At 40.2% G+C, this 13384-nt stretch overlaps 3 protein-coding genes across 9 annotated transcripts; 1 reads left to right on the forward strand and 2 right to left on the reverse strand.

Annotated features, from left to right (window-relative positions):
• Positions 1-43: 43 nt before the first annotated feature.
• Positions 44-1843, forward strand: LOC105686176. Its single transcript, XM_012400799.3, has 4 exons — positions 44-203; positions 413-620; positions 703-847; positions 958-1843. Exons 1-4 carry the CDS (start codon positions 115-117, stop codon positions 1356-1358), a joined length of 843 nt encoding a protein of 280 aa, XP_012256222.3. The 5' UTR covers positions 44-114; the 3' UTR covers positions 1359-1843.
• Positions 1549-7532, reverse strand: LOC105686568 (transmembrane protein 8B-like). Of its 2 annotated transcripts, none has more exons than XM_048651956.1 (4): positions 7366-7532; positions 4829-5085; positions 4107-4384; positions 1549-3982 (listed from the first exon to the last, which is right to left on the reverse strand). In XM_048651956.1, exons 2-4 carry the CDS (start codon positions 5014-5016, stop codon positions 2298-2300), a joined length of 2151 nt encoding a protein of 716 aa, XP_048507913.1. In that variant the 5' UTR covers positions 5017-5085; positions 7366-7532; the 3' UTR covers positions 1549-2297. The 2 variants fall into 2 exon arrangements, with proteins under 2 accessions (XP_048507913.1, XP_012256935.2); XM_012401512.3 differs by lacking the exon at positions 7366-7532 and adding an exon at positions 5482-5499.
• LOC105686567 (protein O-mannosyl-transferase 2) lies at positions 5174-13346 on the reverse strand. 6 transcript variants are annotated; one of them, XR_007277426.1, is made up of 18 exons: positions 13174-13346; positions 12884-13085; positions 12486-12569; positions 12315-12399; positions 12079-12183; positions 11889-11997; positions 11510-11778; positions 11245-11351; positions 10976-11168; positions 10654-10857; positions 10418-10569; positions 10228-10316; positions 9949-10097; positions 9333-9742; positions 9116-9246; positions 7539-7670; positions 5579-5645; positions 5174-5325 (listed from the first exon to the last, which is right to left on the reverse strand). XR_007277426.1 is itself a non-coding variant. In XM_048651955.1 (16 exons), the coding sequence occupies exons 2-15, from the start codon at positions 12982-12984 to the stop codon at positions 9141-9143; spliced, it is 2163 nt and encodes a 720-aa protein (XP_048507912.1). In that variant the 5' UTR covers positions 12985-13085; positions 13174-13346; the 3' UTR covers positions 5575-5645; positions 9116-9140. The 6 variants fall into 6 exon arrangements, 3 of the variants coding, with proteins under 3 accessions (XP_048507912.1, XP_020708101.2, XP_020708098.2); XR_007277425.1 differs by lacking the exon at positions 5174-5325 and adding an exon at positions 7362-7406 and having other exon boundaries at positions 5575-5645; XR_007277427.1 differs by lacking the exon at positions 7539-7670.
• Between the last annotated feature and the right edge of the window lie 38 nt (positions 13347-13384).

Raw genomic sequence — 13384 nt, forward strand, 5'->3', positions numbered from 1 at the left:
CAAACGCTTCCAGGATCCAGAAGTCGTAGCGACAATCTTTCTTCGCGCTGTAACGATAATTATTTCAAAAGAGATAGAAAAATAAACTAGAGTCTGTTTTTTTTACTCCTTTCAATGTCGTCGAGATACTCGGGCGTCAGTTTGTTGGGCATTCTGCTCTTTGCGGCGGCAATCCAATGCGTTCCAAAATTTGAATCCGGAGGGTAAGTTATCGTGCATTTTATGTCATAAAATTCGTAATTTTCAGTAAGATAATCGCGAATTTGTCACATTTGGTGTATCATACTCCTTAAGACTATTCAAAGATTAGGATTTGGTTGATCGCAAAGTCGACCAAGGGAGAAAATATTTAGAAATTTTACCGTGGGTAGATATCTAAACGCTTGGAAATTTTTTTTTCCATATATTTTAGAGGATTCATGCCTAGTTCGGTCGATTTTATGAGAAAATCTGATAATACCGAAGATCAAGTAGCGATGCCATCGCAATCGCGAAGTACCGAAGCAGCATCACCTGAATCCGGAGAAACTTTGAAGCGTTCCGTAGCTGAAGAAAACGACGTCTCTAATCGCGAGCAAGAACCACGTTTCGGTTTTACCAACATTGGCACTACGGGGACTGTAAGTTTTTCGGGAAAATTAGTTAAAATACCTTCTTAAATTTCACACGCGGTAAATCAACGCTCTTGTTGATCCAATCTAGGGCTACGGAGGAGTCTCCAGTTATGCTCCAACGAAAGTAGACTTGGGCGGGGTACTTTTAGGGGCGGTTATCGGTGTGGGAACGATTCTCGTGATTCCGAAGCTGCTTTATCTATTTTCTGGATCTTACGGAGCCTACGCCAGGAGTGAGTATACCGCACAAAAGAAGGACAAAGTTGCCCCACCTCCTTGAAGATAAAAATAATAATAATAATGAATGGAACAAAAAATGTTTGTCAATCATTCTTTCGATCAGGTGATGAGGGAGGAATTACCCAGACGATGGCGCGTCTTGACGACGCTCTGGCTCGTTACGGAGTGGATACGACCTCTTGTATGCAAAGGGCCGTTTGCACCTATTCAAAACAAGCCGCGACTGCTATCCGCGAGCAAGAAAAAGGTCTGTTGGGGGAAGAGGATATATCTTCCATGGACAAGGTCATCGACTCGGTCACGACGAACCAAATATTCCGCACCGCCATGGAAGGCACCGCCATCCAGGAGGCTGTACAGCACGGCAGGGATGGAAGGGATTGTCCAAGGATATATTCACACTGTGGGCTTTCCCTCGAAGCTCTTCTTGCTCTATTCACCACAATGATGACGGCACCTTCTGCACCTGCGAGCAATGTCGGACCTTCAGCACCTTCGACTTAGACTCTTTACTTTGTAGCATGATTAAACGATATACCTTGGGCTTATCATAAAGAAGACAAAAATGAATTGTCCCATTATCAAGATATTTTTTTTTTTTCTTTTTTTGTTGTTCAAGAATACGATTAGGTATATTGCTGCGGATAAGTATGGTACGATGGAGAAGTATAAAGATTGAGAAGACGACGAAGGCTTAATTTTGTAACGATTTTTTACTCCGTGAAGTTTATAATTTTGGAATCTATTTACAGAATAACATAGGCGGTGAATTCCCAATGATTGGAAAACCGTTGGAGCCTGAGTTCGTCTCACAATATGGAAATACAAAAGCATTACGTTGCAGATAACATTATCGTATTCGCACATTGTTCGACAATGGTTGTATTCAACATTGGGCATTATACGCTCAAAGTTACCGTTTATAAATTATTCGAATGTAGCAATATAACTTTGAATATCAACAATAAAATTTCATTCTTTGTACAATACTATGAAGTCTCTCGTTTGGAACGCATACTTACTTATCGTTAGAGTGTCAATTACCAACAAATTTTCAACGCCGTTATCTTTCGAATCGAATCAGGTACTCAATCGATGATCTTGTGCACAAAAAAAAAATTTATAAATCTTCGCAAAATAAAAAGAAATAAAAACCATTTCTGCATTGAAAATGTTCGGACTTACATAAATTCCTTCGTTTGCTTTTTGCGTAACAAATGGTGAGTAATTGTCACTAAAATAGCACCACGCCAATTTTCGCGATATTTTCACGTATACGTACGTGAACTTCGCAACGCTCCTAATTATATTGGTCGAGACTAAAAATATAATCTTACATGATCTTACAAACATAGTGTTCGTCATGAACTTTAATGGACGTTTCACTCCGATGTCTATCTATAGATAATTGAATGTATTCCTAGTATCCGCTAATAGCTACCTTCATTTCAAGTATTTTCGATCAGGTAACAGCAGCATCACACCACCGGCTACGGCCATGTGCCACAAACTGTGCACGAGACTGTAATTTTTTTGCGTCTGCAGAAATGCGTAGCAAATGAGACCCGTGGCGACGAGGCCGAGGCCCGCGGGAAAGTAATAATACTGATATTCTCTCGAAGGGTAGTGAATGGTCTTCCTTTTCCTGCACCTTCTTATCCAGACGAAAATAACTAAGCTCGATCCCGTGAGAGCCGGTGTCATAAAGACCCACAAGGCCGTACGATTGAGCTCCGCGCACATTGCTAAAACTACAGCACCTCCGAGGTCAAAAATGGTGGTGAGTCTTGGGGTGAGCCCTACCATAGCGACGAGGGTAACCCAGAAGGCGAGTAGGGCGGTGAAAAAGTCACAGAATTGTAAAACGCCGACTCGCATTATACAGAAATTGTACACGTCCTCTCCGGACTCGCAGGCGTGATAAAATGTCGAAAAAAACATAACGAAGAAGTAAACAACAGCCTCAGCGTAATACTGGCGACGAAGGGCGAAGTAAACTGATCCCAAAAACACGAGATTGCTGAGGGTGAGCATGAGCAGTTCGAGTAACACCGTCGAGTCGTCTTGCACGTACTGAACATCCGCACAGTCCAGTCCACGATAATCCCGGGTGCAGTGGCACGCGGAAAATACGAATCCACCGCTCATGTAATGAACGCATCGTCCGTGGGGACCGCAGTTACCTTCGATGCACGGCGAAGACGCTACGCTGATTTCAACCGCTCCGGACGTCGTCGTCAAACAGGAACACGTCGAATTGCAGTTTTCGCTACAGTTTCCCTGCAGGCAGCTGCAGTTAGCGGGTTTCAGGAAGGCCCGGAGACTCAAATACCAGACACCGGGTTCCGGGAAAGGAGCGTGAATGTAGACGGGGCCAGGACTCGATTTTGACGTTATAAGAACCGGAAGACTTGGGTCGCTGGTTTCCGAATAACAGCGTCCAGTCTCCGGTGAAATGTCCTGGAAAGTTCCGTAATGGAGACAACCGACGACTGTGAAATCTTCCGCCTCCGCCTTCCCCTTATCCTTGAGCCTCAAGGCGACGGTCAAAGTTCCTCCGATGTCGCTGATAGGGTTGATAAAGAATGAGAATACCGTGGTTTCTGTCGAGGTGAGATTCACCGGCGACGATTTGGTGGCGTTGTTCGACGTAAGGTACTCGTAGTCGAAAAGGAAGAAGTCCGGGTAGGATTTTCTGATTAATTCGGTGACCTTGGCGCTCGAGGACCTCTGCGAACCGCCGTCAAGGGCGACGGAGATCTCAGTAGGCGCGCCCGAAAGCAGGCGAATCGTGACGTAATGGAGGGAATTTTTCCAAACTTTGAAGGGAACGATCGCCGTAGTCGAATTCAAGGTGATCCTGGCAAGTCCAAGGTCGCCGTAGGGGACGTAGGAGCCAGCGGTTACGTTTACTTCGAGTTCCGATGCCTCGCCGGATGAAGAGGAGATCGCTATTTCGGATAGAGTTTTGTCGTTCGGCATGAGGAAACGCAACGTCGACGAATCTCCCACACGTGACAGCCGAATATTTGCCGGAGCCAAGTCCGTGGCCAAAGATATTGGACTCGTTGTCTCCCGCTTCACGTACAATTCGGCGTCAAGAATCGTCTCGCAGGATGCACTGAGACCTGCAACGAATAGTAAATTGAGAACGTTGACCCTTTGCTCGTTTGAACGTACCATTGACAAACAGAAGTTGCGGTTCCATATTTTATTTTCAGGAGAATCGGAGAAAATGATTTTTCTTTCTACCTTGCTGCTCGATCTTTCCATCCTTTGGATCTGACCAGGATTTGAACGCAACGGCGAACCAATCCCCGGGCAAAGGTGCCGTAACATTTTGGGCTTGTTGCGTTCCATCGCTGGTAAACGAGAGGGTATAATGAGCGTTTCGGGCCTCCAGGAGATTAGCCGGTAGCTTAGATTTGTCAGGATTTACCAAAGGGATACTCCCGGGCTTCAAGTGCACGGTGACACTCTGAGCCGAACACCGAAATATTCCACCAGTTTTCATCTCCTTCGCACGAAACCTGCGAATGGAGCGATCACCGACGATTATGTGGCGCGTTTTAATCGTCTATTGATTTACGACTCGATAGTTTAAATAAATAACAATTCACGCGCGATTCAATAATCTAATTTTGACGATGAATCTTACGGATGCGAGTCCTACGCGGGCTATTTGATGGGTACAACGAAGACGTTGTTTCAATTAATGAGGATGATAAAAGTCACTTTAAGACCATTATGAATTTCATTCAACGTACGCTCGAGTTGAAAGGCTATCGAGTATGTGTACGGGATTTAAATAATTTCAGGTTCGTCTAAAATGAGATTTCTTCGGTAGCTTTCGACCGCCAACGAGTGCTGTCTTCCGCATCTTTGTGATAAAATTTGAATTTGAAAACTATGCGAATAAGAGAAAAAAAAAAAAGACAAGAGGAAGAATAGGAATCATAAAACAGTTTACTCACTTCCATGTCGCAAGAGCAACGTCTTCCGGAATCCTAAAATATACAATAGCGACGTGTCTGTACGCGTAGAACTTTACCAAAGTCGTTCCGGGTAATTGTCCAATTTTTTCAAGCTCGCTGTTGCTCGTTTCAGAAAACGCTAAGACCAAAACAACGAGCACACAAGCTCTGACCGTACCGATTCTCATGTTGAAACTTTCCCGTAGCTACGCAGATAACTCAGCATAGCAGCTCAGACTTGAACTGTGTTTTTTCACCTGCAAAGATCCGTGGAAAGAATTGTTAGTCGTCATCTCTTACGTTACATTCGTGTGATTTCATCGTGACGATTTCAAAACACAAATTACTTCTAATGTATCACGTATGTGAGATAACTTGGCGATAAAGGAAGATCTCACGTTAAAAAATCTCTATGTATCGCGGCGAAGTACCGACCGAATCAGTGAACGATGAACCCTCGATAATTCGTAATCGTTTATATTTGTTCTCAACAATTTCTGTAACAAATTGAGAAGTAATAACATAACACCGAATCACAACTGTTGCAAATATGTAATTTAGCAACTATTTCCTCTCATTTTCTGACTCAACTTTCGTAAGGAAAATGAAACCCACTTAAAATCAAATTTTCAGATGAAAAGCTAAACGCTTACTTTCCAAATCTCTAATAACACGACTGTTTCAGACCCTACTTTCCACTTCTACACTACATGGTTTTAAAAAATGAAATAATGCAGTCGCCTCACTCACGTTATATACACCTATATAAACTTGGTCATCACCCCCCTCCAGCCCCGTTCGACGATTCCAAAACTGTCTGAAAAATTCCAAATAAAAAAAAAAAAAAACATTAAAAAAGAAAAAGAAACAATAACGACCAGGAATACGACCGATATTGGAATATATGTTTATCAATATTTGCACATGTTCGGAACAATGGTATATCGGATAGATATCGACCTTTGAATAAATTGTCTTCGAATTTAATACAGCTTAATCGGGGGAATATCTTATTCGTGAAATTACCTCAATATCTCAATAGGTATTATCTGTACAAGGAAAGCCTTTCATCGATAGATAAAATAACGTACGTAATTATAGGAACGCGTATTTGCTTTATACGATCATATTATTCGCACTCTGTAGTCTCGGTCTCGTTACATGCGGTTATACCGAGTGTGAGGCACACTAACGAATAACGATCGTTTCAAATATTGAATAATTCAAACTATAATTTATGAACAACTGGCTATAGTCTAGCGAAGGTCTTCTGCACGTCCGATCATAACCGACGAATCAATTCGCATAGTTCGTCGAATAATAATAATTGATAATAGCTATCGGCGAATGTATGATCATGCACGAAATTCATTCGATTAATTAAATACCGTAGGTAACCACTGAAAAAAAGAATGAAACAGCGGGACGTCGCGTAGCTGTAATTTTTTTTAACATTTCATCGAGAACGGTCGGGTTTTTCCTATAGTTCGGACTCAACAATTCTCGTATAATTCTCTGAATGACTAACAAGTTACGCAAACTAGACGAAACCGCCAAAGTTTACAGGGTTCAACGTTTTTCCAAGGACCAATTTAAATAATTTAAATCGGCGGATAACGCGCAACGCAATCGTTCGATCTAAAATGCCATTTCAACGAAGCCCAACGCATTATTAAACTACGCAAATTGGGATACACCTCGGTATTGAACCTTGATTATATAATATTGCCTCTCGACTGACGACAACAGGTGCTTTTTCCACAATACAATAGCACCAAAAATCCCTGACGTGGAATTCGAATTATGCTCTATTGCTTTCCTCATGTACCTACGTACTTTCAACACTTATGCCTCAACGTTTTTTTCCCCTTCGACAAATAAACTGCAACGGAATTATTGAATGCACCGAACATTTGGATATCCATCGGATCCAAGCATTTAATCACCACCGGTCTATACCGTATACGGATTTAATCACGGATCATAAAACGGCTAATTTAGGACCTCGGTGACAGTAGATTAAATAGTCAATAAAAGAAACATTCAATTCCCCAATCGATATACCGTCAGATTATATCTGATCAAACAGCTGTGCGAGCCTCGCGGAGATTTTAACCCATTGATTTTTTCTTCGATTGATTGATTGCCTTGTATTTGCTTTTTTTGCGCTATTTCTTCTCTCATGCATCTCCGGAGATGAACGGAAATTCATCCAGCTGAGGTAGACGGTTCTTTGACGGTGCCTTTCATCGCGGGCGCTCCCCGATGATAAGAACCGTGTCTATGATCTTATCTAGATTTTAATAAAAATAATTACATACGATCGTTTTGCGATTCGCAAACGACTCTACCGATGTATATTATTGAATTACGTAAATATCTTAAATAAAAACGTGAGTATATCGAACATGCAATTACCTAGTTACAGGGGCTGGAGGGTGGTTGAAAAATGAAAAAAAAAAAATAATCCTGATGCGGAAGCGACGAATCGCACCGGTGATTTTTTTTTACTTATGTACTTATATCGTCTTACCTACCATGATCGACTGGAAGCTGCGTATGGCGATGACACTCGAAACTCGACGAGGAAAAAAATAAATAAATTACAATGAATCATAAAAGAGGAGTAAGAAAAAAAAGCGATGATAGCAATAAAATATAACACGCTTTAGGGATATTCCCCAGAATTTATTGATCCACTAATAAATACCCGTGAAGCCACGACGCATCGCTAGCTGCTGGCACCCGGTGCGAAAATTTTGTTACGTCCGTCGAGGGAAGTCGTTAGCTCCGACAGTCACTCGTAACAGAGCTCGATTTTGTACTGCTTCTGATACATAATCTGAGACAGTAAAAGCGGATGTAACGAGCTCTGCAGCGCACGGACGGCATGCCTGCTGCTGCTATATAGAGACACGGCTGAAACTCGGCTCGCCTGGCCTCGCCTCGCCTCGCGGCATCAATTGTATCAATCGTTGGCTTATTATTTAACTCCCGTGCGCTTCAACTACGCTGGATTGAAATAAAACAGACGGGGCTTTATCTGTAGTAACCGCATGACGCTTGTGTTTCATACTCGAAATTTTGGGCCGAGTAATTTACGTCGCGCGTCGCACGCCGACTCGACCTGCGGAGTCGACCGATCTCAACCCGCGAAGTTTTTAGAGCGAAAATACCTGTCGCTTTTGTTGTTCTCTTTCAAAACTATCCCGAGATAAATGAAAATTTAGGAGCTTTCGTTCCAAACGAACCAGAGACTAACAGATTTTTAAATTACTCCGGGTTCTTTTCTCTGGGACTGTCAGAATCCTGTCGGAGTTTTTTCGTTTTCAAATTCAAATTACGAATCCGATACGCCGGTCAGGTCGGAACTTATGATAAAGCAAGAGGCAAAGGTGAATATATACTTTTTGAAAGTACATACTGTTTTCTCTACAAGAATCTAGAACCCGGAAAATACAATAATTTTTTGTCTCGTTAGTGCTATATGCGAATTAATCTGGAGAGTGCGTGGGATTAGGAGAACGGTTTCATGTATCTCAACCGTTTTGACGGAGGGAAAGTATAATAATTGGCGGAAATAAGGTTTCATGCAGTTCATCAACTAAACCGCGATGACGTTATACTGCTCCGTCGACAGTTGGATAACTTACAATAAGTGACGTTATCTGAGACATTCGAGTAAAATAATGATATTGCGTAAGATTTATCCGTGTCATTTTTGATGTAGATTATCGATTCAAAACCAAGCTGAAATTGAATCAAGATTTAGTTATTTGTTTTTTCATATGATTCAAAGAAACAGTAAAATCATATCCACAATGCGCAGATATCGAAGAGCAATTATGTACAGACAATCAGAATCTGATAAGAATGTTCGCCGCCAAAGATTTTTATCGTTAAATAAATTGAACGTCTGAGAATAATTGTACCCAAAGTCGTTGTTTACAGACAGGTCTGAATCTACACGCATGATTCATGTTGGAAATAAGGACATTTTCGAATCGCTGAAAATTCTTATATTATTGATTGAAAATATTTAGATATATTTCATAATCAATAAATCATCATATGATGAATACACAACATCCGTTAAATATCTGAGTACGTATTATCATACCTATAACTCTAGGTATGATAATTTTCAAGTATAATCAATCGCGCTCAAAAAAGTGCGTTAAAATATGGAATGTAGAAAATTCTCAAGTAAAATAATAATCTCAATGCGTTTCGTGCATAATCTCAGCTTTTCTTTCTAAGTTCTATTTCATTCACTCAATGACTTACATGGGCGGAAGTCGTATGGCATAATCTAGAATTCCCAGGACTCCATCCAACGCAGCGAATGAAGCGAACTTTCTGGATCTGAACCAGAAGGGCCATCCATACCATAGGCTAGTGGTGAAAATAGGTAGAAGCTAAAGTAAAACAGAAATGCAATAAAAAGAAAATAGTTCACTACGAAACAATGGATAGATTTGTAGAATCATCAATGTTACATTACCTGTATACGGTACCAGACAACACAACTCCCGCTATGGAATGGTAGATTGTATTCCCAATTGAGTTAGGAACGAGTGTTGGTACGGTTTCCACGATGTAGTTTAAAGTAATTCCTGTCAGCATAGAACTGAACAACAAGGCAGGGAAATAATGATGGAAATAAAGTACACGTCCCATACCCCAAAATGGCACATAATGTAACATCCATCCTATGAACATCCAAGCGCCAGCTTCCAGCATTCTTCTACGCTGCTTCAGAACATTCGAATTTTCCAAATATCCCCGTTGTTCTTGGACAGATGCGATTAGATACACGAGAGAGAAAAGAATCAGAAACACTATGTTTCCCCACCAGATTATTGGGTTCCCGAGCAAATAGATCCGGTTTTTACTACCTGAGAAAAATTGTCCCTGCAATAATAACGATAGACTATCGTTAGAACTACTTATTCATTATTTGCCTATTGATAAACCTGATAGAAACAAAGGAATCTGCCAAGGCTGTTTATGGTTGATTGGATGTTCGTAAACACATTTAGCATTTGTGCACTAACGAGACCAGAGTCATAAGATTAATTAACGATAACTTGTACTGATTAACGGCGATGATATCTCACCCTGTAGTTTATAGGCCATTGCCAGGGTCTGGAGGTCACTTCTCCCTCTTTGGGCTTCAGATCTGAATTACCTTGCAGCATAACAGCATGAGATTCGAAAAACCTTTCCAAAAATCCTGGCGCATATACTTGGAAACTGACGTTTGGCACTACAAAAATATAAAAGTGAAAGAAATTTTAGTAATATTTGTAGGAAATTTGTAGTAAACATCATCTGGAATTCTTCAATATGCACCACGTTCATTTCACGAAACACAAGTCGAAAAACTATTCACTCACATTTGGCAAATACATTATCTTCAATATTCCACAAAGAATTTTTATCCCGCATGTTCGGATTACAAGATACTTCTTGCTGGCTGTAGGCCCTGTAAGAATCATTGAAAAATTTTACAGAAGTCAGTTTGAGTTTTAGGATTTTTCGTTTCGGGTCGTGTAGAAGATTCCTACTGCAACAATACAAGCATACCATTTAGGCAATGTTTTACTGCTACTCGTAAGGGCGCAGTGGTGAAGATAATGCACAAGTCTGAACTTGGTAGTGACCGTTTCTACAGCATCACCTTCTTGCCCATTTAGTATCAACACTTTCCAAACGTCATTTGCATCTCCGGTACCATTCTAAAAATATAAAAATTTTACGTCAGCACAAAAGTCTGGTATTTGTGCACGAAACTGAATAAGCTACAAATTATTACTTCTTACCTCTCCGTAGCCAGTAACCTGATAGTGTTTCTTAGAAATAGGAGCACTTTCTTTGTGCGTGTGCAGATTGCGTCGTGTAACTAGGTGTTCCAGCCGAACTAAGTCACCGTGTTTCACCAGTACAGCATCCGACGGAACATCATTTGTATCGTACTTTTTAACAAGCCATCGATTATTTTCATCTTTATGAGAATATGTTGTCACCTTCAACAATGAATGCGAATGATGCAATACTATCTCAAAGAGTGATTGAATGATATACTTTTATATTCACAGTATTTACATGTAAAAAATGCAAGAGTTATTTAACAATTATATTAACCTGCTGTTGCCGAGCTCCCACCCCTTCGGGATACAAATGCCAATGAGAATGCAAATATCCTCCCCCGGTGCGGTGATTTTTTAGTGTTACAGAAGCACCGTAAGCCAAGTGACGAGGCATAGTTGCATTGTGCAAGGAATTTCCTTGCAGCTGCGATTGGAATCCTGAACTGTAGAATCCATCGCCATTTCCACTATCAACGAGTCGTATAAAAATTAGTTATTGTGATTGAAATAACATATTGAAATATGTACTATTCATCATCTCACCTTCGATTCAAAACTACCAGGTGAATGTAGAAAAATATCATATAGAGAATAATCGGTAGCACTATAAGGCACAGTATTCTAGCTAACAAGTGTTTAACGGCATTAGTCTGTAAATACAAAATAAAACAATATAAAAACATTATGGCATTGGGGTGAATAATATATTTGCTTGAAACCCGAACTGAGTAACAGGAGTATCGAGTTTGTAGAAGTTCTTGACTTTGATAGAGAAAAATTGGAAACAAGCCCACATAATTCAACTCACCACCGGCTTAGATAGATCACCCAGTTCTCTCCACAGTTCATGTACTGTGTAGAGTCCGACCAATAAAACAACAAAGAGGCCAACAAATTTTACACTAATAGTGCATGCGAGCGAAGTGCCAGTGAACGCCATCCAGCCCCACCATGAGGCTGTGAATGGTCGATGCTGTAGCGAGCCAACACGAGCTGTGCCCCATAAAGCACACATCATAAAACATAAGAGAATTGGGTCCAGGAGAATGTACTGATTCAATGTAAGCAGCCCAACATCTGGAAAGATAGATCACGAATGACTATGATTTGGAAGAACGAACTTCAAATTTTATGACGTAATTATTTCCTGAGTAAATTTGAATCTGATTCCAAGCATTCAAACGTACCACATAAGATGAAGGTAGCAGCGTAAACAGCTGATGGTAATGACTGCGTCAATTCCCAGACAGTAAGAAATGCCAAGGGTACAATAGTTGCACCCAGCATTGTGCAGAACTATAATTATAGGATAGAATTAAGATTTAGGGCAAAAATGTTTTCAAGACTTAGTTTAAAGTGATTGAGAATAGTACTTACTACCCTCATACCGACATATTTAGTATCCTCATACTTGTCGCCAGGTTTTTCAAATGGAAAAGAGCCGTTGTACCCTGTCAGGTAACCCGAGAGACCTATAAGCATCTGGGAAAAAAACAAATTGATAAATTATGAAATGTGGAGAATTCTATAGAGCAAGTTATGCAACATTATTTCTTAGACATCTGAATTTTGAAAGAGAGCCAAAAACAAGTAATATTATGAAGATTATGTACTTTCCCTAATGGTGGATGCACGTCAAAGAAAAAGGTCCTGTTTATATACCAGCTGCCCATTTTACCGAAATGCGTTTCATCCCAGCTGCAAAACAAACCATAAATAGATGTATGATAAGAAAAATCAGGCAATTTATTCGAATTTGAGTGTTTAGAAATGCTATCAATTACCAAACGTGATCTGGCTCAGTCACCTTGTAGAATCGAGTTGCAATAGTTGCTATTAATATAATTACGAAAATTGTCCACCATGTCCTGTAAAAGTAAAATGATTGTAAATTATTTTCGAATATGACTAAGAATTACTGACCTGATCTGACTTTCATTATGAATGAAAAATCAAAATATCATACAGATTGGTTTGAGAATCACAACTTACTCTTTTTAAGAGTTAGAAAGATTTGATACCAAGTCATAAGACGATGAATTGAACTGAATATGTTACTATAAGCAACAAATCTTGAGTGATCAAAATTAACGATTTGAAAAACTCTCGCTTTCTGTTACAGACTAATTGTTTTCTTTTCAACAATGGTTAAAATATTCAAATCCATTGGCGATGCACTTACAATGTTTTGACACTTGTCTCATCATCGCCAGTGTTTTTTGCTTGCTCTTTCAAAACCCGCGGCTTTTGACCCACAGATTGATGGTTTGATTCCTTAGCCATTGTCAGGGCAAATAGTTAATTGAAAATGTGAAATGAAAAGAGACTATTCATGCGGACCCCCAATTATGTTCGGCATTGTTGCAGTATACTGCTATTCAAATCTATTGAACAATCAATCGCAGTTATCAATGACAATAAAATTCCAGACCAAATTGCTAGCGAACCAACGATTAATCTAATGACAGGTACCTATGACAAAATCTCCACAAGTGAACAGATTTATTGTAGGACGACAAAACTAACTGTAAAATTACAGTAATTTGTACTCCGAGAATACTTCAAATCTGCCAACTGCATGGTATAGCTTATCCCCATTAATCCCCATGGCTGGAAAATAGCGATCTACCGCGATCGCTGAATCAGGCGGAAATGAGAAATACGCGAGTCATATTGTTATCTA

The sequence above is a fragment of the Athalia rosae genome, chromosome 3 (assembly GCF_917208135.1).
Source record: "Athalia rosae chromosome 3, iyAthRosa1.1, whole genome shotgun sequence".
NCBI lineage: Eukaryota > Metazoa > Arthropoda > Insecta > Hymenoptera > Athaliidae > Athalia > Athalia rosae.

Excerpts from the sequence above, each read along its gene's own strand:
- LOC105686176 (XM_012400799.3), top strand. The coding sequence starts at position 115 with ATGTCGTCGAGATACTCGGGCGTCAGTTTGTTGGGCATTCTGCTCTTT. Across the intron at positions 204-412 it reads CCAAAATTTGAATCCGGAGG|AGGATTCATGCCTAGTTCGG; the intron begins GTAAGTTATCGT and ends CATATATTTTAG. Across the intron at positions 848-957 it reads TTACGGAGCCTACGCCAGGA|GTGATGAGGGAGGAATTACC; the intron begins GTGAGTATACCG and ends TCTTTCGATCAG.
- LOC105686568 (XM_048651956.1), bottom strand. The coding sequence starts at position 5,016 with ATGAGAATCGGTACGGTCAGAGCTTGTGTGCTCGTTGTTTTGGTCTTA. Across the intron at positions 4,385-4,828 it reads GTTGCTCTTGCGACATGGAA|GTTTCGTGCGAAGGAGATGA; the intron begins GTGAGTAAACTG and ends CTCCATTCGCAG. Across the intron at positions 3,983-4,106 it reads TGGAAAGATCGAGCAGCAAG|GTCTCAGTGCATCCTGCGAG; the intron begins GTAGAAAGAAAA and ends TATTCGTTGCAG.
- LOC105686567 (XM_048651955.1), bottom strand. The coding sequence starts at position 12,984 with ATGGCTAAGGAATCAAACCATCAATCTGTGGGTCAAAAGCCGCGGGTT. Across the intron at positions 11,998-12,078 it reads AATATGTCGGTATGAGGGTA|TTCTGCACAATGCTGGGTGC; the intron begins GTAAGTACTATT and ends CTATAATTATAG. Across the intron at positions 10,317-10,417 it reads AGTAAAACATTGCCTAAATG|GGCCTACAGCCAGCAAGAAG; the intron begins GTATGCTTGTAT and ends TGATTCTTACAG.